The sequence below is a fragment of the Cydia splendana genome, chromosome 15 (genome assembly GCF_910591565.1).
Source record: "Cydia splendana chromosome 15, ilCydSple1.2, whole genome shotgun sequence".
Classification (NCBI taxonomy): domain Eukaryota; kingdom Metazoa; phylum Arthropoda; class Insecta; order Lepidoptera; family Tortricidae; genus Cydia; species Cydia splendana.
Window position 1 is genome coordinate 3,634,131 of NC_085974.1, and position 23,481 is coordinate 3,657,611.

General features: G+C 39.3%; 2 protein-coding genes across 4 annotated transcripts in view; both read right to left on the reverse strand.

Annotated features, from left to right (window-relative positions):
- Positions 1-250: 250 nt before the first annotated feature.
- The window catches only part of LOC134797436 (aquaporin-11), a 37,081-nt gene continuing 13,850 nt past the window's right edge, over positions 251-23,481 (reverse strand). For 2 of the 3 annotated variants that reach the window (XM_063769672.1, XM_063769671.1), the window contains 6 exons: positions 22,921-23,104; positions 17,240-17,362; positions 15,464-15,615; positions 4,826-4,964; positions 1,876-1,980; positions 251-524 (listed from right to left, as the gene is read on the reverse strand). In XM_063769672.1, coding sequence (XP_063625742.1) covers positions 298-524; positions 1,876-1,980; positions 4,826-4,964; positions 15,464-15,615; positions 17,240-17,362; positions 22,921-23,104 — 930 coding nt within the window. In that variant the 3' untranslated portion in view covers positions 251-297. The remainder of the gene's footprint in view (positions 525-1,875; positions 1,981-4,825; positions 4,965-15,463; positions 15,616-17,239; positions 17,363-22,920; positions 23,105-23,481) is intronic. The other variant, XM_063769673.1, reaches the window with a different exon arrangement.
- Positions 19,154-20,596, reverse strand: LOC134797441 (trypsin-like). Its single transcript, XM_063769681.1, has one exon. The coding sequence runs from the start codon at positions 20,276-20,278 to the stop codon at positions 19,436-19,438; it is 843 nt and encodes a 280-aa protein (XP_063625751.1). The 5' UTR covers positions 20,279-20,596; the 3' UTR covers positions 19,154-19,435.

Sequence of the window (23,481 nt, forward strand, 5' to 3'; positions counted from 1 at the left end):
TCTTTTGATAGGCTTGCGTGGGGATATAGATCCAACACGTAAAGTCCGTTTGGAGAGCTTTAATGTCATGTAGAACGCCTGCTGGAACCCGTTAACAGGTGCAACAATAAACACCCCATGAACCGGTCTCAGCAGGCATTGGGACTTTTGTAAGGCATTGGGACTTTTGTACTTGTATGCTCATTATTGTTCATAGGAGTAACAACTTTTGTTTTGAAATATATATGACCGTAAAACACAATTTTCACGGTTTTTCTTGGATTAAATCATTACTCTTTAGTCAAATCGGCCCTAGAATTAATCCTCCTTGTTATCCCAAATACTGTCACCATTGGCCTCAGTATTGCTTGGGGCTAGGTACTTCTGGATGGCCGGCAGCTTGTACACGTAGACTGAGAGGATAGAGCCGGCGCACGCGCCGATCCAGTAGACCACAGCATGTTCTAGAAGGGTGTGTCCATCGCAGCCAGCCTTCAGCGACGTCGCCAGGACCGGGTTGAAGTAGCCACCAGAATATTCGAATGCTGGAATGAAGAAAGCGTTTGATGCTCTGTTTTATTTAGTCTGTGGACGTTTTGTCAAATGTTTCCATGATGCTAATGAATTATGTTAATAATTTTTAACCTACTTGTGTAGTCTGTGCGGAAAGAGAAGAGTCGTGAAATGTATGGGATCCAATACATTCTAGGATTCTTCTCTTTCCACACAGACTCTAGGAGATTTACAAACCAGTGATGGAAAATACCGATACTGAACCAGTGATACTGCCCGATTCAAACTTTAAGATACGTCAATTAATAGATCTAAAAACGATATGGATTATCTAATCAAAAGTGTCAGTGTCAAAAGTGTCGTTTTTGTTTGAAGAAACGTCACATTTGACACTGACATAATAATATCTAATCCATATCGTTTCTAGATCTATTAACTGACCTAAGTATCTTAAAGTTCGAATCCGGCCGATTATACTTTTCAATGCCACTTTGATATAGAAAACTTTATTAAAGATTATTTAAGTAGGTATTATAGATTTATTTTTGAAAATTTCAGAATGATGATAAAAAAACTGCAATTCTGAACTTGTTATTAACCTCGTTGGCAATTTGATCAAAACATCCGTAAAAGCTTTACTATTTTACACCTAATAATACACTGAAAGGCAATGAAAACAGGTTGTTTTTAGGGTAATATCCATAAAAAGTGACCCGTTTTCACTGCCACCAAGTTAACCAATGCGCAATGCCATGATACTAGACGATTTCTAACATGAAAAGCTACTGAAGCTACCGACATGAAGCGTGACCAATGCATATTTACAATTAACATGAAAATGATGGGTTTTCCTTAGCTGTTACCGCCACTGTTGTTTCTACTTAGCTAACTAAAAAAAAACCTAGTTGCAAACTGAAATTTTAATTTAAACTTTGCATCAGGTAGCAAAATGTCAAATCGCCTGTCAACCATATCACTGCCCTGGAGCTAGTTCTAACAAAGATACAAAATCAAATGGATGGAATGGAAAACTTGTAAAAAATGTACTGTCAATCAGGAACTACATAGCTTTGAAATACATAAATATCAATCTTTCAGTGCTTAATTAGTAGGTAAAACTAGACAGTAAGTACCTATAGAAATATAATAGAGCAGCTTACATATATTTAATTACACAAACGGGTCTACCGCGTATAGGCAGAAAAAATATGCCTCCATATTGAAGTTGAAAGAGCTAGGTAATTGATAAAGAGAGATGAGAATACTATTAATTTAAACTACTTTTCCTTTGCTAACATAAAGTTCTATATTCTCAAGTAAAAACAATAGGGCGGTAGCTAACTCAAACCCAATATTAGTGGACATCTAAATGTCTAAATGTACCTTTTCCTAAATGCACTTTGCAAAAGATGGACACGCTTAGGTCGTCATTGGCACTAAAATTGTCCTGATACCGGTAGACGAATACCGTGTGCCTATTGAGGACTCCTGCAACGTGAAAAGTGGGTGAGGTGCATGTAGTCGACAAGTGCTCTCTTTCTATTTAATGAAACATGAAAGAGATGTAAGCTTTCTTGAAAACGAAAGACATGAGCTGTGTGAGGATGGCCAGTTTGAAAGATTCTAAATTTAAATGAAATCAAGATTTTGGGTCAGTCGCACCAAATCGTGTGGCACCGTCAAACCGTAGGTACAAGGTGAGCGACATGATCACTTGATCAGTCCGTCAAATGTGGTTGGTTTAACGATACATAATTTGAAACTCTGTTATGTTTTTTACTAAAGTTATGTTTGTCAGAAGCTTACAAAATTCGTTTTGCACTTGCCACCAGAAATAATTTTTTAAAGTCTTTCAGGTACGATCAAAAATACACTGCTCAAATCTGACAAGTTTTCCGTTGGCACTTAGTATGTCAATGTATGTATTTGTGTTTAATAACATGCAATTATTAAATCAGTAAGTAAAAAATACACTAGCATCCTACCTAAATATACCTTAAAATGTAAATAGACAGCATATTAATGTCCCATCAATTATTTCCGCTGTCTATTTACACGACTGAATTCTGCCAAAGTTCGATACGTACCTATTTAAATAAGGGGAGACATAAGCTATGGCTTAAGTCCCTTGACTTGGTTAATGCATTAACTTTCTCTTTATCTTATTTCTTGTGACTTAATAGAAGTTTAGAGTTAGCCGGGTATAGAAAGGAAATTAACATATGTACAGTAGCGTGAGTCTGGTATATCGAAGTTTGAAAAAAATACGTAGGACAATCTCTCCTTTGACGGTGTTCGATTTTCGCAGAGGCAAGTATCGTAACAATGACTGTTTGTGTGTGTATACCTAGATATTTAGAGAGGACTTAGACACTCCAGACATCGGTTACACGCTAATTCTGGCGTCAGTTCAGTCCATCAGTCCATTCGAGTTTTGACTGATGCCAGAATGATGAAAATTAGACACGGTTACACGATCAGTCCAGACTGACAACAGACTGATAAAATTACGACACAGTCGCCGTTTGGACACAGAATGCAACACAGTAATTTAGTCTTGTCTAATATGGTGACTGACGCGAGAATGACACGAACAGGTTACACGATCAGCCTCATGTCAGTTTTCTGTCATTCAAAATGGACTGACGAATATTATTTAAAAATTTAAATTTTCATCAGTCCAGACCATCAGTCCAATGTCCGCGTGTTACACGATAATTCTCCCGTGAGTCTGACTGTCTGTTGGACTGAACCGACGCCAGAATTAGCGTGTAACCGATGTCTTAGACTTGAATAAAAGCATCTGTGCAACGCCATCTAGTGAGCTTATAAAGATAATGCATTTGCATATAGTATCTCTAGTAATAGCTTCTTTATCAGTCTGATACCCCTTGCCTCTCATAAAATTGACAAGAAAAATACATTGACATTGTCGCTACTTGTCTTTGACTGTTTTTAACATCAACATAGAGTTAGACCAAGAAAAGTCTGCAGCGATTTTGATAGTCCACGCAGTGCAATTGTTATTTATACTACGTCATAATTTCATAGAAGTTTGACGTTTAAAATAACATTGCACTGGGGCTATCAAAATCGTTGCAGACTTTTCTTTGTCTAACTCTAACAGCTACTCATACAAACATTAAGGAAACATAATATTAAGCTGCATATCATTATTTTTATACAAAATACGTTCCTACTCGAAGTTTTAATTAGAAATACCTACTCGATTGTTCTTACCAGACTTTCATATTCCAAATGTATGTTACTAGCTATCTACTTAATTTTCTCAACTTCATTTTGAGATAAAGCTCCGCAATGTTGCATTTTCTGTACAGGGCTATAACCGCGAAAATCGAAGTTCGCAAATCGCGGGCATTTTTCTCTGTCACTCTAATTACGCCTTCATTGGAGTAAAAGAGAAAGATCCCCGCAATTTGCGAATTTTGGTTTTCGCGGTAGCCCCTCAGATGTACGGAGTGTGGGTAATGCGACGTAATCGTAGATTTGTTTCGAAGGAAGTCATGTGAATCGGCGAAGAAGATTTAGTTTATGTTACCCTTCCATTGAATATACGAAGAGAGCTTGATTTTAATGTGCTTTTTGTTAATTTTGAGTTAGTTTATAGATATTGGATTACTTATTTTAATCGTACTTTACTATCATAAAGGCTAATTACTTATTAGTATACTATAATTAGTTAGGTATTATAAGTAATAAGTATATTTACGAAAAAAGTAAGTGGGGACAATACTTGTTCATAAAATTTAATATTAATGAGTGCACATAATATAAAATGTATAATTAATATAGCAATTACTTACAAGTTATGTTTTTGTAGGTATATATATTTTTACTATATAAGTACGCGCAGTTTTTAGTAAATTTATGTGCGAAGTGGGGCGCCGAAAGCGATGACAGCACACATGATAGGTATATGTACTATTTTATTTAAATATGAAGTTTCGTTATTACCACATTCGCTTACTTCGTCAGATACTTAATCTGACAAGGGTCGAATGATTATTACATTTATTACGGCGAATACTTCGCCGTCACATACAAATTGCAATGTGCCCTTTTTTACAAGCACATATATTATATGTAGTGAAGTGTGCACACTAAGTGGACGCTCGAGCGGGGCGACAAGCGTAGCGTGCGGCGTGGCGTCCATGTTAAACAAATCTAAACTACAATAAATGTGAGCGGCCTCAGTGTAGGTTGCTTAAATCCCTTGAACGCTTGTACGCTCCGCCGTACGCGCCGCTTGACGCTCGTTACTAAGCCTTTCACTAAGGAAACCATTATTATATTAGTTTTTTTTAATACTAACCAGCAACGACAAGAGAGGTCCCAATGAAGGAGTCAATGGCGGTCGCGAAGCGAGGGTTGAGGTCTCCCAGACTTTTGGAGGCGAGGCGACAGAGGCACGTCGCTATGCCTTCCACTACGGCGCCGTATAGAACTGGCACCTGCAACCGTATGGTTTAGGAATTAGGGTTGAATTTCAAATGTCATGACGGAACGTGTCTGTAAAATTAGCACACTAATTGCCAACGTTTTCGTAGCGCTCTTAGCCGATGTCAGCGTTTTCCCGCTCCGTAGAGGAAAGCGACTACGAACAGAGAACCCGCCGAGCGGGTTCCCGGCACTCAAGGTATTAAGAAATGTATGTAAAAAGTGTCCAGTCGGTCGATCCAAGTATGCTCTCTTTACAGTACGATCCTGTAGGTCGTTCAAAGTGTCGGTGGGCGGATCGAGTGGATGCAGATCTCTGATCTCGGCGACAGTGAAAACTGGCGTGAATCCGCGCAGGACCGAGTAAAGTGGCGTGCTCTTCTGTTGGAGGCCAAGACTCATTTTGGGTCATGGCGCCAAACTAGTAAGTAGTACGTAGTAGTAAGTAGTACGCGGTACGTACTTTTTACGTAGGTAGTATGTAAAAAGGGTATGATCTTCGCTATAAAACACAAAACGCTGCTACGGACTACGGCGTAGCTCTCTCAGCGTAACAGGGAAGTAATCTGGAGGCCAAGTCAAATTTTATTTATTTATCGTATGGCATGCTTTACATGTCACTGCAGTATAAAATTAAAATTTAAAACTAGAATTCTTAAAATAATCCACGGCTTTCCCAGTCAAGGTCTTGAGCTCTTCAATGTTGCCACCGAATTTGGTGTTGGGGCATTCTAGCACCATGTGGCGGATTGTTTGTTCGGGTTTTCCACATCCGCATGCCGCCGATTCACTCCATCCCCATTTATTTCTGTGGTATGCGGAGTTGCCCACGTCAGTTCTGAAGCGGTTCAGCAGACACCAGACACGTCGTTGGGTAGTGAAACCTGGAGGTCTTGTACGGGGGCTTAGTTCAAATGAGTCGGTTGGCGCCTTATTGGATTGCCACTCGTTAAGCCAGGCATTCTCTACCTTCCACAGGGGGTCCATGGCGTTTAACCTAGCTAATGGTGGATTACGGGACTTAAGCCTGCGATCAGTCCTGGCGAGCACATCGTCGTGAATGGGTAGAGTTGGGTCTCTCCGTATCTTATCAAGCTCGCGGTAGAGACACTGTTCCCGGCGTAGGTGGGGTGGGGCGATGTTACTGAGGGCAGGTAGCCAGTAGGTAGGTGTAGGGCGTATACAGCCTGTGATGAGGCGCATGGTTTGATTTAGCTGCGTGTCAACAGCTGAAACGTGGGTGCTGTTAATCCACACAGGCGAGCAATACTCTGCCGAAGAGTAGACCAGTGCGAGAGCGGTTGTTCGGAGGCACGCAGCATTGGCTCCCCAGGTTGTTCCGGTCAGCTTCTGCACTATGTTATTACGGGTCCTCAGTTTCCCAGCAGTTTTGTTCAGGTGGCTCTTGTAGGTTAAACTTCGGTCTAGAGTGACACCAAGGTATTTTGGGTTTGGGTTGTGTTTCAGAGCCTTTCCCATAAACTCCACGTTCAGCTCGGTGCTCGCTAGCTTGTTGTTTAGATGGAAACAGCATACCTCGGTTTTATTTGCGTTAGGGCATAGTCGCCATCGGGAGAAATAATCATTCATGGTCAGTAGATCTTGTTCTAACGCTACTTCGGTTGTCTTAATGTCCCGGTTTTGTGCACCTACTGCAATGTCGTCAGTGTATGCGAATTTCCTTGAGTCGGTTGCAGGGAGGTTGTGGGTGTACATATTAAATAGCAGCGGGGCAAGCACCGATCCTTGGGGGAGACCGTTATTTAAAGTTTTGATGTTACTGACACTATTACCGAGGTGGACTTGAAAGACTCTGTTCGTGAGTGAGTTTTCCACAAGTTTACATATTTTTAGGCACGGAACCAGCTTGATGAGCTTATATAGGAGTTATATAGGAGGAGGAGGACTCCTATATAAGCTCATCAAGCCAAGTCAAATGACATTCATCTATATATATAAAACAAAGTCGTGTTTGTTCCAGCATCCATAACTCGAGAACGGCTGGACCGATTTTCACGGTTTTTGATTTGTTGGATTAGTCTCGGCCTAGAATAGCAGAATAACCATTAAAAACATTGAAAATTTTTACGAAAACAAAATAATGAAAGAATGATCATTCCCATACAAAATGTTCTTAGGTATCTTACCTGTCAAACATTTGATCTTCATCCCGTCGATAAGGTAAACTCTCACCTCAAATTAAAGAACGTATTTTAAAAAGGGTTTCGAATCGACAAGATATATCCACAATATTAGGATTACCTGAAGGTTGTCTGGAAGAGATCGCTCTTTAGCGATAAGACCGCCTGTTGTTGCTTAGTTTTTTATTTATGTTAATTTGCTGTATTTAATCATGTTTTCATTGTGCACAATAAAGAATATTATTATTATTATTATGTCTGTCTGATTACAAATTCTCGGGACCATGGGGTCCCGGACATTTGGAAGGCGTGCGTGGGGCCGAAGCCAACACGTAGAGGCCCCTTGTAATAAGACAATTCACTCTAAATGTAATGTGACACCAACCGACGATTATCCCTGTTTGCACTATAGTAGTGCACCCAAGGACAAGCCCCGGTTAGTGTAGGACTATTGCAAGAAAAAGAAACAAAAAGAACTGGGCTATTGGGTTATTATTATTTATGGTTGATATTTTATATATCTCCTTTTTCAAGGGTTGTTTGTTTATTATGCGGGCCATGGCCAAGCATAATAAAACATTTCTAAGTATTACAGAGTATCATTTATGGTCGATGAGGTTAAAAACTTCCTAGTTAACCGGCATGTATTTAAGATTGTGGCTTTTTGTATTGTGTATATGAAGTAAGAGGGGATCTGTAGGGTTTTTAGGCTATTGTTTAAGGTTTTGGGGACTACTCCAGTTGTGGAAATTATGATTGGTACTATATGAACTGTATTTGCATGCCATTGACGTCTGAGCTCTATTGCCAAGTCCTTATATTTTGTTAATTTTTCATTGGCCGTTGACTGCAGATTGTGTGTATTTGGAATCGCTATATCTATTATGTAAATGGTCTTATTATCTTTGTCAAAAAATGTAATGTCAGGTCTATTAAAATGAATTGTTTTATCTGTTATTATTGTCCTATCCCAGTACAGTTTGTATTGCTGGTTTTCGTGCACCGTGGATGGAGTATATTTATAATATGGTTTTTGTACTTCAATAAATTTGTATTTGTGGGCTAGATATTGATGGACTATAGAGGCTACCTGATCATGACGGTGTTTGTAGTCTGTTTGTACTATGGCTTTACATGCACCTGTTATGTGTTGGATGGTTTCGGGGGCACTATTGCAATGTCTACATGAGTCAGTCGGTCGGTCTAAGTCTTTAGTGATATGTTTCCTGTAGTTGCGGGTGGCTATAACTTGATCCTGTATTGCCAACATAAAAGCTTCGGTTTCGGGGAAGAGTTCACCCTTCTTCAGCCAAGTATTTGATAGATCCCTATCTACAAACGTTTGAGCAAGATCAGCGTGGTGTCTTCCGTGAAGCGATTTCTGGGCCCATTCCGAAGATTTTTGTTGTGAGGTTACAATTTGTTCATTACGTTGGATATTTTTATCGCGTAGATTAAGGGGGGTGTAGCGGTCATCTATTTTTACTGTGTAGGAGTGTAGTGTTGACTGCTCGGCTTTGGTGTGGAAATAGTGCCTGAGGGTGGTTATTTGCTTATTATGTAAGTTAGTTAAATCTATTAAGCCTTTCCCTCCCTCTCGCCGCTGTAGAGATAATCTTTGCGTGCAGGATTTTGGGTGGTGTTTCCTGTATTTTGTTGACGTTGTGTTTATTGTGCGCTGGAGTTTCTTTAAGTCGGACTGTGACCAGTTTATGATGCCGAAGGAATACGTTAAGACCGGAATTGCAAAAGTATTTATAGCTTTAACTGTATTTCGTGAGTTTAGGTGTGATTTGAGGATGATGCCAAGTCTATGTCTAAATTTTCTCCTAAGTTCGAGCTTCGTCTGCTTTTGATGTATCTGTCTGGACTGTTGAAACCCTAAATACTTATATGTGTCTTGTTCAGTCATATAGTCAACACGCTCTCCAGTGTCTAAGGTGTAAGTGTTATTTTGAATTTGTCCTCTATGAAATGAGTGTATTTTGCACTTATCTACGCCAAACTGCATACCTATATCTGTGGAAAACTCTTGCGTTATGTCTGCGAGCCGAAACAGTTCTGTCACATTATCCGCGAAAAGTTTTATATCGTCAACATACATAAGGTGAGTCAACCTGTAGTGTGAATTGTCGTGTTTAAGTTTAAAGCCTGCATCAGTCCTGTCAAGGAGTTCGGATAGAGGGTTTAATGCCATGCAAAACCATAACGGGCTAAGAGCGTCTCCTTGAAAAATACCTCTCTTAATACTAACAGGTTCAGTAATCAATGTTTTTCCTTCTTGTTTCAGAGTGAGGGTTGTCTGCCAACTATGCATGGCAGTTTGTAGGAAGTCTATAATCGATGGATGGATTTTGTAACGGTGTAAAATATAAACGAGCCAGGTGTGGGGTACTGAATCGAACGCCTTCCTATAATCAATGTACATGGTGTGAATATTTCGTTTTCTTCTCATTGCCTGTTTCATAGCTACTGAATCTATAATTAATTGCTCTTTACATCCTTGGCTATGTTTCCTACAACCCTTCTGCTGCTCTTTGAGGATATCATGTTGTGACAGGTGACTATATATGATCTCGCTAATGCATGCGGTTAAGATTTTATAAAAGGTTTGAAGACAGGTGATAGGGCGGTATTTGGCGGGATTTACAGTGTCATTGTCTTTAGGGAGCATATACGTTCGGCCTTGTGTGATATAGGATGGCATTGTTTCCGGAGATTTTATAAACTGATTGAGGTATTTATGAATATATGGGTGTGTGCAAGTAAGTTTTTTATACCAAAAGTTGTGTATGTTATCAGTTCCAGGAGACTTCCAGTTATGTGTGCGCTTTATTACCTGTACAAATGTGTCTATGGGGATGTGCTCAAATTCCATCATTGGGATGGCGGGTGTAGTGCTGGGTTCTTCATCGTTGATCCATGTTGCATCTTCGTTGTGTTGGACCGGCCTTTCCCATATATCCGCCCAGTATCGGCGGAGTGAGTCCATAGTAGGGATTTGAGTGTTACCTGACTGATTTTGTTGTGCTCCTGCTGGCGACGACAGTTTTCTGTAGAACCCGCTCTCGTTGTTTGCAAACAGTGCGTTTTGTGATTTCCTCTCCGTACAAGTTAAATATCTCTTAAGTCTACTAGCAGCTGTGTTTAATTTTTGTTTTAGGGTATCTAAGAAATGTTCAGGTAAGGTGTTGGGGTTTTCGAATGTAGCATGCGTATGATATGTTGTTTTTATCGTTTCTACTGCTGCAACTATCCTTCTGCTTCTATTACCTCGTATATACTGTGTTAGGCGACCTATATCAGCTCTATATTTATTTATTCTGAACTTATTATTATTATTATTATTACCCCGTATTTGAGATTTTGAAATTGTAAAATAGTGACAGTAATGACAAAGGATTGACATATTTTTATTTATGCATGCGAACATGCATTATAGTGATGAGGCTTATCGTTTGTCAAATGGAGCGATTATAAACTCCCTGTTAAACAGTTTCGAACGCACCCATAAACAAAATGACAACCAACAAATACATACATACTAAATAATAGTACTACCTTAAGGCCCCAGTACACAATGGGCCATCGCCGGCCACTCCAAGGGACGCAGCCATGCGGTAGAATGAGATAGCAATATCACTTGCTCCCTGTAACGCATAAATGCGTCCCTTGGAGTGGCCGGCGATGGCCCATTGTGTACTGGGGCCTTTACTCTTTGGTACTACCGTAAGTACATAATGGACACTTCCTACAAAACCGAAGTTTGACAGCGATTCAGGGATGAATCTTGCTATCCCTTTTTAATGTATGGTACTATCCCTTTCGGCTATTTAGGGTTGTCAAAATTCAAGTCATTATCTTATCTGTGGTCGTGCATGCAAAAGGACGTCAAATGGTAGCAACCCTAATAACTGCTCGCAGCAATGCTGAGCCGAACGGAGCCGAGTTTGCCCGAAGCACAGAATAAATAATAGTACTACCGTACAGAAAGGAAACTTCCTACAAAACCGAAGTTTGACAGCGGTTCAGGGTCAAATCATGCTATCCCTTTCTAATATATGGCACTATCCCTTTCGGCTATTTAGGGTTGTCAAAATTCAAGTGATTATCTTATCTGTGTTCGTGCACGCCAAAGGAAGTCAAGTGGTGCCAACCCTAATAATTGCTCGGAGCAATGCTGAGCCGCGCGGAGCCGAGTTTGGCCGAAGTCAGGAGTTTCGCACCCCTGCCCGAAGTCAGGAGTGTCTCGCCACTGTCTGAGGTGCCACAGGATTAAAAAAAAACCGGCCAAGTGCGAGTCGGACTCGCGCACGAAGGGTTCCGTTCCATTACGCAAAAATCATCAAAAAATCACGTTTGTTGTATAGGACCTTACTTACTTACATATTTATGTTGTTCTGTTTGTTGTCTTAGCGGCAACAGAAATACATCATCTGTGAAAATTTCAGCTGTCTAGCTATCACGGTTCATGAGATACAGCCAGGTGACAGACAGACAGAAGGACAGCGAAGTCTTAGTAATAGGGTCCCGTTTTTACCCTTCGGGTACGGAACCCTAAAAAACAGCGTTAAATTTACGTGTCCTGCATGACTGACTGACTGACTCATCATCATCACGCAGAACCGAAACTACAATTAATGTTAGAAAGTTGACATCTGCACACCATTACAGATTACATTTGTAATGTGTACAAGAAATAAGAACAGATTTTGAAGTTAGCACCTCTATTTTATCGGTCATAATCTTAAGGCCCCCAGTACACAATGGGCCATCGCCGGCCACTCCAAGGGACGCATTTATGCGTTAGAGGGAGCAAGTGACATTGCTATCTCATTCTACCGCAAGGCTGCGTCCCTTGGAGTGGCCGGCGATGGCCCATTGTGTACTGGGGCCTTTACAATCGAATAAAAGGGAATCGGCAAGCAAAATGGAGTTTGCAACCACACCACACCACCTGATTCGATCAAACAATTTAATCAGATTGGAGCAAGACTGTTCCCGTCTGGACTAGCATTAAGTTAAGCGGTTTAGTTTTAAGTACCCTGATCCAATCTATGGTAAATAATAAGCGAATTCATTTAAATTTAATCATTTATTATATACGTAACCTAGCTACCGAATGTAACACACAACAAGACCTACGTTTCAACACTTTCAATAAGTAGATAAGTGTGCACCTACTTTAACTAAACGTATTTTAAGATGTATTGAAAATGACCACCGCTTTTCTGGACACATAAATCTGATTCTTATGAATACTCTTGAGATTATTTAGTCTGCCAAGAATAAATTCATTGGTTTAACAGAATTGAACACCTCAATTATCTTTTGGCGAAGTTCATCGAGGGTATTTAATTCCCGTGCGAAGATCGGGACTTCGAGGCGGCTATGCGACTGGGCCGTTGCGTCCAATCCATCTGCCAGGGAACTCTTGGTCTAAATGATATCGCACACTAATTAGAGTTAACTGTGCTGGCGCACAATCTTGCTGGAAATGGAGGTTCTCCAAATTTTGCTCCTGCACCTTTTGTAGCAAACACGTTTCTCAGGTATTGTTTTATTTAAAAATTTATCGTCAAATCAAAATTTGCGGAAAATCTAATTTTCAATTGACAAGTGACAATTACTAATCAAAACACATTTATTTCATAAATACTCTGACAGGTGATTGATAACCAAAAAGGAAAGCCTAAAAAAATTGGATGAATAAAAAAATAGTAGTTTGTGTTACAAGGGATCAAAATGATATATTTCCGTCAAGGGCGTACATTGAATCCTGAATGAAGCGATGGATTCTAAAGTAGAATCCTGAGAGTAATGAGGGATTCAAGTGTTAACGCCTAAGACGAAATAATTTTGATACCGTGTGACACATACTGCTTTTCACATCAACTATGAGGAAAATAAAAAATCTTAGTATTGACACAATCTGATGCTTAAACAGATTATTTAAGCTAAAAAAATAATGTGCAAAAAAAAGAAAAAATTGTGTGCTAGAACAGAAAAGTGTTACTTTGATCCCTCCTAGCAGGGAAGAAAAGTGCCACTTTGATCCCTCCTAGCAGGGAAGAAAAAGCTCTTTTCCGAATAGGTGGTGTGAAAAAATACTTTTAATTATTTTAAAAGCATGAGACTTCATTGAGGGGCTTAATGAAGGGAAGATATATGTAAAACATTCATTTTGTATTACCAATTTAAAGTCACCCTATATAGTAGAGGGACTAATCTATAACAATTTTTTTCAGGCCTGGCTGCAGGCGTTCGGAATGTTCATTATGTTTCCGTACGGAATGACAGGTGGGATCGGGACGTCGCTCTACAAATGCATGGTGCTGTCTCGCTTACACATCATGTCAATCAGTACCTACATAAAATTCTGAGCGTGTGCGGCCAGGCTAATCCGTGACGTGCCAAAAGAAGACATAATATAGATAGGTGATACGAAGTTCACCGGGTCAGCTAGTTTAATATAAAACGCCAAATGGATGAAATTAATGACATAATTTTTCTGTTCTAGGGGTTTTCATTTCTAGATATTAAACAATTGTCACCTTGGCTAAAGAAGCATGTACCCTAACGGACTCTGGTGCGTGCATCTATTGCAAATGCAGACTTGTCTGGGCAGGGCTTTGATGTCGCACCTCTCGTTGAAACCGAGGGACTAGTGCCCTCTCGATTCGCATTTGGGTGCTCTCACTCACACACCTACGGCTACCAGTACACAAAGGTATTCTATTTAATTATTTAAACTTTACTGCAAAACATAAGAATGAAACACAAATGGTGGAATAAGCGGCACTTGCACCATTCTACCCGGGGTTAACCGGTTAAACCGTTAACCCAGTGTCAAATTGTACTGATAACCATGGCAACTCCAGGTTTAATCGGTTAACTCCGGGTTAGTGACTGATGCAAGTGGCCCTGACTTAAGTTAATTGGATAGAAAAGCTTATTACCCAACTTGTTTACTGGTATGGCCGCTAAAGACCGATTAAATTTAGTACCTACAACACTCAAAAACAAACTGACAAACTCACAAGAGCAATTGCACACACGCATTCAGTTAAGGTACATGCTTTATAAATAATATTATTATAATATATAAATATAATACCGTTAACTGGGGTGAATAGGAACAAAACTTAAAATGTGATTTACCTGACAGTTTATTAAAAAAAATTATCGTAAAAAAATCTACTAAGTATTTACAGTATTTAAACCTATTTTCAATCGAATGATACAATTTGCGTGAGTATTTTTTTTAATTGTCAGGTAAACCACATTTCATGGTTTGTCCTATTGACCGTAGCCATCCCTATTCACCCCAGTTGACGGTATATATAAAAAAACTGTTTTATTCGTTTAGGTTTTATAGTTACTAATTATTGTATGACATAATTTATATAATTTGCACACTTTACTCTATCGCAGGGTTTCCCGCGGGGCACGGACAACGAATAAGGTCATCCTTATCATGTTTGTCTCTCGTCTATATTATAGCAATTCGTGACTTCGACAGGGTATTAAACTAAAAATAATATTGGTGTTTTTATAAACCCTAGAACTTAAATATGAAATGAAGGAAAGGACAGGCCCGAGGACTTTTAGTTGGAATCCCATAACGTACGTGCAATTGTACATACTAGTACCTACCTATAGGTATGTTTTTATCCCTAAATTCGTATATATGTTGTACTGAATGTGATAATGTATAATTTATAGTCATTGCACTAATATTAAGGATGACTCACGTTAGGCCGGGCCGTGTCCGGGCCGGAGCTTCCGGCGCATCGTTTTCTATGGAAAGCATCACGTGATCACCTTTTATGTCATAGAAAAGTAAGCGCCGGACGCTCCGGCTCAGACACGGCCCGGTCTAGCGTGAATCATCCTTTATTTAATAGACAAAACAAAGATCAATCGTTAGTGAAAGCAAAGAGAATTTAAAATAGAGGCGTATTGTCATCTTTTCGAGCGATGGCGTCACTTTGGCCTATGCTAGTGTAGATCGACACATTTTGATATTCAACAAGTTTAACACATATCAGTGAAAGAACAAGGATCAAAGTCAAATGGCGTTCTAAAAGTTTTAATCGTGTGTCGAAAGATGACAGTTAATTTACCGTGGCTACCGCCTCTGATACTAAAATTTTCTTTGATGAAAGTAAGCAACATAAACACAAGTAGAGTTAGACCAAGAAAAGACTGCGGAGATTTTGACAGCACACGCAGTGCCAGTGTTACTAAACTTATACGTCATAATTTCATAGAAGTTTGACATTTAGAATATCACTTGCACTGCGTGTGTTGTGAAATTATCTGCAGACTTTTCCTGGTTTAACTCTAAACACACAACCAATAAACCTCACCTGCAAATCAGCCTTGCAGTCCTCAAAGGCCTTGTCCTTGTGTGTCTCTGAGATCTCCAGGGCCCAGTACATCTGGACGTACTTGAAAACGAGCAGGCCTCCGGCAAGCTCCGCCCAGGTCTTCAGCAAGGCTTTGCGGACATCGCCTTTGCCTGGATTAGGAAGAAAATAATTGAATATCATTTCGAAGGAATTGGGACTGCACATAATTATTTGAACTAGACTGGATTTTTCGGGCTGCCAAGAGGGCGTACCTAGGAAAACCGATTGGTGGCCGCCCGGTAGGTCGGCCCAGATACCGCTGGGGAGACAACTAGTGTGGAAGCGGATCTGCTTCAGCTTCAAGCCGATTATTGGCAGGAAACGGCGCAGGATCGGGAAAAGTGGCGTGCTCCTGTTTCGGAGGCCAAGACCCTCTTTGGGTCGCTGAGCCATATTAGTTAGTTAGTTAAACTGCATTTTATAAAAGGTAAATACGTAAATACCATCATATCCCGTGCTGCTATGTCAAAATTGTCTTAGGAGATAATTCCTAGTTTTTTAAGTAACGATAATTAATTGGCACGCAAAATAGGCACAATTGGTGGTCGATTTGCGGAAAATGCCCAGTCTTCTTCTTCCTCGCGTTATCCCAGCATTTTGCCACGGCTCATGAGAGCCTGGGGTCCGCTTGACAACTAATCCCATGATTTGACGTAGGCACTAGTTTTTACGAAAGCGACTGCCATCTGACCTTCCAACCCAGAGGGGAAACTAGGCCTTATTGGGATTAATCCGGTTTCCTCACGATGTTTTCCTTCACCGAAAAGCGACTGGCAAATATCAAACAATATTTCGTATATAAGTTCCGAAAAACTCATTGGTACGAGCCGGGGTTTGAACCCGCGACCTCCGAATTGAAAGTCGCACGCTCTTACCGCTAGGCCACCAGCGCTCCCATTGCGGAAAATGCCCAGTATAACTAACTAACTAACTTGGCATTTACAGGTTTCAGAACAAAATTATGAAAGTAACTAATTTAAAACATGTTTTTCATTCATTTAACGTTAGGGAATGTCCTCTAAGACCATTTTGACGTAGCTGTATCAGATCACTGTAGGTATTTGTATTTATTGATAATTTGGCAAAGGTGGGTAGCATCATACTGCATACAATAAACCAGTCTCAGCTCGGTGCCCATGTTTGATTCACAACTACCAAACTACGCAGTTTGGGAGTCGCCAAACCTTGACATGGCGCAGCCGGTGGGATACTAAATATAAACTGCAAAGTAGATACCCACTTTTGCAGCTGGGTGCATAGGGCCATAGTCTAATAAAACATGGTCTTCCATTCCCAGAGTGACACGGGCCTACGTCACAACAACATGGCCGCTATATATAGCGCTATCGCATATTATCATATAGCGCTGTCGCATGATGACGTAGGCCCGTGTCAGTTAGGTGACCTAGAAAAGACGGGAATGGAGTACCAGGCGGAGTATATTATTATACCATGCATAGGGCAGAAGAGGCAGAGGCAGAATACCCACACGCTGGTTTGGCGCCGTTGAGGAAGTCACACGCGTCAAGTTCCAGGGCTCTATGCGGAAGGCAGAAGATCGGCCAGGTTGGAGAGCAATCCAAGATAAAGCGACTTATGGCGGTCACGACCCTCAGTCATGAAGTTTCGACGAAGAAGAAGAAGAAGAAGAAGAAGAAGAAGTAATCTGATCGGTGCCCTCAGTGCCCCACCTGAAAAAACTTCCATGTTTAAAACTTAGATGTTTTGTCTTACCTTCAATGATATCTTCAATATGGGTGTACGGACAAGCCGTCGCCTCCCCCCAGTTGAGCGACCACCAGATTGTGAGCGCGAACAAGAAAATGGCGTACGTGCCCACGCCGAAGTTGTCTGCCACTGAAAGCAAAAATAGTAGATTGTTAACCAAGGTATGAAAGGCACTCATTTCTGCCGAGGGAGTTTGTCGTTCGAACGCAGTGAGCTTCAGCTATATGTAAAGTCCGGTGATAAGCAACGATTTCAAAAGTAAAGATAGGCCCGTTTATATAATTCCGACTAAACATTCTCGTTTGATGTGGAATGGCACAACGCGATTGGTTGATGAGTTCGCATCACGCGCGCGATTGGGCGCAACTACTTACGTTGCAGATTGGCTTGGCTCGCATTCGTGTGCCCACCAGCGTGCTACCTCATTTTTGGTGTCCGTAAGGCCTGTCTTTACGGAGAAATTTATAAGTCAATGGTGACAAGCCTACATTTAAACTGGATCCGTCTCTTATGTTACAAGGTTTCATAATTTATTAATTAACAAATGCAGATAAAATGCTTCTGAGAAACATCTCATAACTTCTCTGGATTGTTTTCTGTTTACTTGGCGTAGGTACCTTTCACTTGTTGATAATAAATACGTATTCATATTTGTAAGCAGCGCGAGGTTACTTTAGCTGCTTTTTAAGAACGATTGGGAATAAATATCCGAATATACGAGGGTACATTAGTGGTAATTTTTCCTTACAAACGTTCTCGACATTTTCCTGTCTGGATTCTGGCCCTAGATGAGTATTTTTTATATGAGTTCAATATTATAGACCGACAAGAAATTGTAGAAATTAAAAAGTGGCAACATCGTAGTGTTATCCCTTTCAAATCAATCTAAGAAAACGGGACAACACTACAATGTTGCCTCTTTTTAATTTCTTTCTACAATTTCTTGTCGGTTTATACTAGTATCTGTGTCTGTACGTTTTGCTTTTTTGATATTCTTGTTTTTATAATAAGAACTAAGTTACTTCAAATAGCGCTTCAAAAGAAGCCTGGTGTGTAGACTTCTTTTTAAATGGAATAGGGATGAAATATAGTTGTCGAGTATTAAAATGCTTGCCTTATTTTTACCCGAGTCTTATATTTACCGGTCACCTTTATGGTCGAAATTTACATAATTAGGTGAAACAGAATTAACTCTAATAAAATACTTAATATTTGCGGACAATAAACAGCTTTTTTAACCGGCTTCAAAAAAGGTTCTCGTCAGTTTTTATTGAAATATTTCTCAGACGCATCACAAATCGATAGACTAGCGTTCGCTTTGAATGAATTTAATCTCAGGGCATTTTCATATTCCACGAGAAAGTTGAAGGCAAAAAATAGTTTAAAATGAATTTTTCCTCATTAAAATATTATTAAGTTTAAGTTTGTTTACGAACTTTTCAACAAAGTGCTGCAGTCAATTTAGTAGGTATCTAAGATATTGTTGTTTGTTTAATGTTTAAAAGTAAAATTTGTATATCGTTGAAATGAGTGAGTGCGTTCTTAGAAAATGTCGGGAAACTTTTAGTTTAGAACTGAGCAGTAAATACTAAAAATAACTAACTGAATATATTCAATATTTCTACTTTATTGGTAAAAACATTACATAATGTGATGTTATCTATGAAAAGGGACCTTATTGTTGCTTGTTGCTAGCGCCATCGACAATAAGGTCCCTTTTCATTAATAATGCCCCATATTTATTCCTAAAAGGTAGGTAATTATTGACGTCATTTTGTTACTCTATGATAAAACTTTTCTTTCGTAGATTCATGCCCATTTGACTTGACAGAATGATTTGATTAGCTATATATATCCTAATAGGAGTAACGTAAAATAGTTGTCTAATGTTAAGGGAATTGAATAATCAAACGATTTAATGGGAAATGGTTAATGCCCGAAGCCATATTTTCTCACAAAATAGAAGTAAACAATGTCAACCCCCAAGAACTACCAAAACATTTCAATTCAATATAAATTAATAAGAAGCTAACGTAATAGTCTCCACGGAAATTATGTTCTTAGTGCCACAATCTCAATGGAACTGTGCTTTCTCCTCCGTTGAAAAACCTCTGTCTACAGTTCTTGCAAACATACTCCATCACTTCAAACGATATTCTGACTGACGAAATTCTTAAATCGAAACCAGATACAATACCCACTTCAAGATAACTTGTAACCATGAATTTTCATTGTATTATGTATCCACTGCAAGTATGTGCTGACGGCTGCGTAGTGCGCAATATTATCTTGACTTGATGACGACATAGCCACCCCCACTATTCTACCATCATATATTAACGGACCTCCTGAATCTCCTCCGCGGATACCTTGCTCTCGATTTGAGCATTTAGGTGCAATAACTAAACATGGACCTTGGTTTTCGTTATAAGGACTTATCACAACTGCCTCACCCACTTGCAAGGGCCTATATTCATCCTCTAACTGCCATTCGTACGAGTCTTTTGATGTTGCACCGAAACCAGCATATTTAACCGCGAGACCGGTAAGGGCCCTGTAATCGATAGCTGACAATCTGCCAATAGTCTTATTGTAAATAAATGAAGTTTTAATTAGAGCAATATCGTTATATATTACATGCACGTCTTTTGTATAAATGAATGATGGATGAAGTATTATTTTAAGCACCTTTGCTACTCTGATTTTCCCTTTTCTTATGGTGAAATTTGTATATCTTATAATATATTTTTGTTTATGGATGCAATGGGCAGCAGTGATAACCCAGTTGAGAGCGATAAGGCTGCCTGTGCACCATCTGTCCCCTTGACTGTCCTGCAAGCTGACCGCAAACGGGAATTCGTTATGGACGTCTGTCATTCCTCTGAAGACTCTGAGAGGCTGTCTTAACTGTCTTCGCCCTTCGCCGCAGTAACACAGCGCTACAAGTACCACTGTTTGCCACATTTTCAACGGTCGAAGAGATGGCACAAGTTTATAAAATATATCTTTTTTTGTTTGGATTGGTTTATAATTATGATGTTTCATTTGAACATCGTATAAAGCAGGATAAGCGAAGTGCTTCTGCCCCAGCGAGTTTAGGCTTGTAATTTCTTGGTGGTGTGGTATTCATGAAATGTAATCGTCTTCAGACAACACTAAATACATGTGACGCATGCAGATTTTACTTACATTACATATAAAAAAAAGGAAGAAAGAATTTTATTAATTTAACATGTGCGTTTGAAATTTTGCATAGGTATGGGTTACTTAAGTAAAGGCACGCCATCCAAAAGAAATACAAACCCAATCTCGCTAGGGATAGAATTACTTTTTTTATTGTCTTTAATTTTATTGATATCGCTAGCCATTTCGAAACTAAACTGGGTTCTCTAATCGAAAATAAAATTACCTAGTCACGTATATAAAAATACAAATGCTTACATCAAAATGAAACTATATTATTGCGTTTCAATCGATAAGCACTTCAACAACCTACATCATGTACCTACCTACTCAAGCCATGAATTGAATTATCTGAAATCAGATACCCTTATTATTTAGGAATTTAAAAAAATGATTAGTGATTTTTCTATACATATTGACATTTCTTGTCTAAATATTATATGTTTTTAACAATACGGATTTAGAATATGGTACACAAGTATCATCGTGCAATAAATTCCAAATGCATACTAGTTTTTCAATGGTTGCTGCAAATGTCATAACCCGTTAAGAAAAGCATAAAAATCTATAATTATGTAGGTACGTGCTTCCATTACGCGGTAATACAGGAAAAAATTGACAAAAAGGGTTGTCAGTAGTACATTCATTTATATAATGTCCCTGACTCGTTTCATAACTTCGATAGCATTGTTACTAAAGTTTAAGATCTAGTCAGATGCAATGTAGGCTTCATTGATAGCAATGGATAGGTATTGATTCTCCACGCTTGTCCGAAAAGCCTGCATGCATTTTAGGGTGGTATAGTAGGGATGTAAATCCTAATAGGAGTAACGTAAATTAGGTGTGTAATGTTAAGGGTATTGAATAATTGAGGGATAGTCATAGTCATACATTTTATTGGGAAAGGTTTTCACGCAACAGAGAGAAACAACCAATGGCGATCCCCAAGAACTACCAAAACATGTTTTTTCAGAAGCTAACATAATAGTTGATAATAGTCTACAGAGCACTTCCAAGCCAAGTTCTTATTGGCGCCATCACAGTTGAAATGTGCTTTTGTTTCAAAGCTGGTCTTCTTTATAACAAATAAGCAGCCTTCAAGCATGGGCAGTACGCAATTCAATTAAATTCAAAAGGTTAACTAATGCATTATTAGGTATCCACGTAAACGCTAAAGTAAATAATTCGTTTTTCAAAAAAAAATCAATGACGAAATTCTTAGATCGTAACCAGAACCAATACCCACTTTACAGTTACAATTTTTGGATTGATTTAAAATTGATGTTTCGCTTGAAGATCGTATAAAGCAGGATAAGCTAAGTCATCTTTCCCCCGACGGGTGTGAGCTTGTATTTTTTTGGATGATGTGGTGTATAGCATATCCCTTAATAGGCTAGATGACAAATTTTTATTAATGGTATCAATCGATCAGGTTTGTTTTGTGAATCAAATGTCTATATGGGACTTATTTATTTATTTATTTATTTAAAATTTAAATCAGGCAACAAGGCCCATATTACAAATACCTTACAGACTAACATACATATATATATATTATAAACTTAAAAACTAAACACTATTTATGCGACAAAACGGCGTGGCTCCGTTGAATCGGCTGTTTGCATAAAAGGCAATACAAAAGTCAGAAAGGTAACAGTCTGGCAATCGAACGCTACCCAAGAAACGCTCCTAACAAAACGGCAACCAATCGAGAGGTCACTATAGCTGGAAAGCAGTCTTTAAGTACAGTCGCCATCAGATATATCGGAGCGGCCAAGGTGCTCACAAATATCGGAACACGCCTCTATTGTCAGGGCGTTAGAGCGCGTGTTCAGATATTGTGAACACCTTGGCCGCTCCGATATATCTGATGGCGACTGTACTTATGGATTATGGAAAACAAGGAAATCGCAAATTTAACCAGTGGTTCTCCGATCGAAAATAAGCCTGCCTACTAAAAAATATAATCGCTTATTACGAAATGTTTTTATTTAGCTATTGCATTTTCATCGATACGCGCTGCAACAACCTTACTATATACTTTTTAGTATATAGGTAAATATTCTGATAATAAATGCGTATGTCCTGACTGACTGATTCATCAACGCAGAGCCGAAAATACAAAAGCAATTTACACACCATGTTCCTCCTATATCATTTGATATTTGCCAGTCGCTTTTCCGGACCGACTAATCCCAATAAGGCCTAGTTTACCCTCTGGATTGGAAGGTCAGATGGTAGTCGCTTTCGTAAAAACTAGTGCCTACGCCAATTCTTGAGATTAGTTGCCATGCGGACCCCAGGCTCCCATGAGCCGTGGCAAAATGCCGGGACAACGCGAGAAAGAAGAAGGAGAAACCCTTAACTCTTTACAAGGCATAAGATTGTCAGGAATTATGCAACATTGAACCCTATCACTTTGAAATAAAGTTCAAAATCATGTGGGAAATATTCCCTCTGCCTTATAAAGGCTTAATTGGGTTAAAAGTTAAAATGTGACTTACCAATAATAAGTTCAAAGCAGCAGCCGCATAACTCCGCAGCAGCAATGGCTTCTTCTAACAGTACGCGAACAAATGATTCCTTGACAAGCTTCTGAACCAGGCGTCTCGCGCAATGCGCCAGCAGCGACGTTAGGAGGATGAAGAGGGTTGATACCACTAGGGGGGCGAAGGTTACTTTGTTTACCTGGAATTTTAAGGGTTATGTCAGCATTTATATGTGGGTAGATTGAGATGTAGGGTAGGTTGTATCGGCATGCAAGAAATAGTTATTTGATTTACAAGGGGGCAAAGTGCTCGTGCTAATATTGATACCCGAGCAAAATTGAATTCGAAATTCGAAAAATGGAATCTTGAGCGTTGCGAGGGTTTCAAAGCACGAGGGTTAAACAAAATTTGCCCCCGAGTGAAACACAAAATTTTTCACCACACTAACCCGAAGCAAATAGGTATTAAATGTTAAATATCAAACAAAATCAAACCAAATCAAATTCAAATGGGTGTTATTAAATATTTATCATCCAAAATAATCATTTAAAAGTCAATTCTACCAGCAAACATAAG

Coding starts and splice junctions, on each gene's coding strand:
- LOC134797441 (XM_063769681.1), bottom strand. CDS start 20,278: ATGAAACATCATAATTATAAACCAATCCAAACAAAAAAAGATATATTT.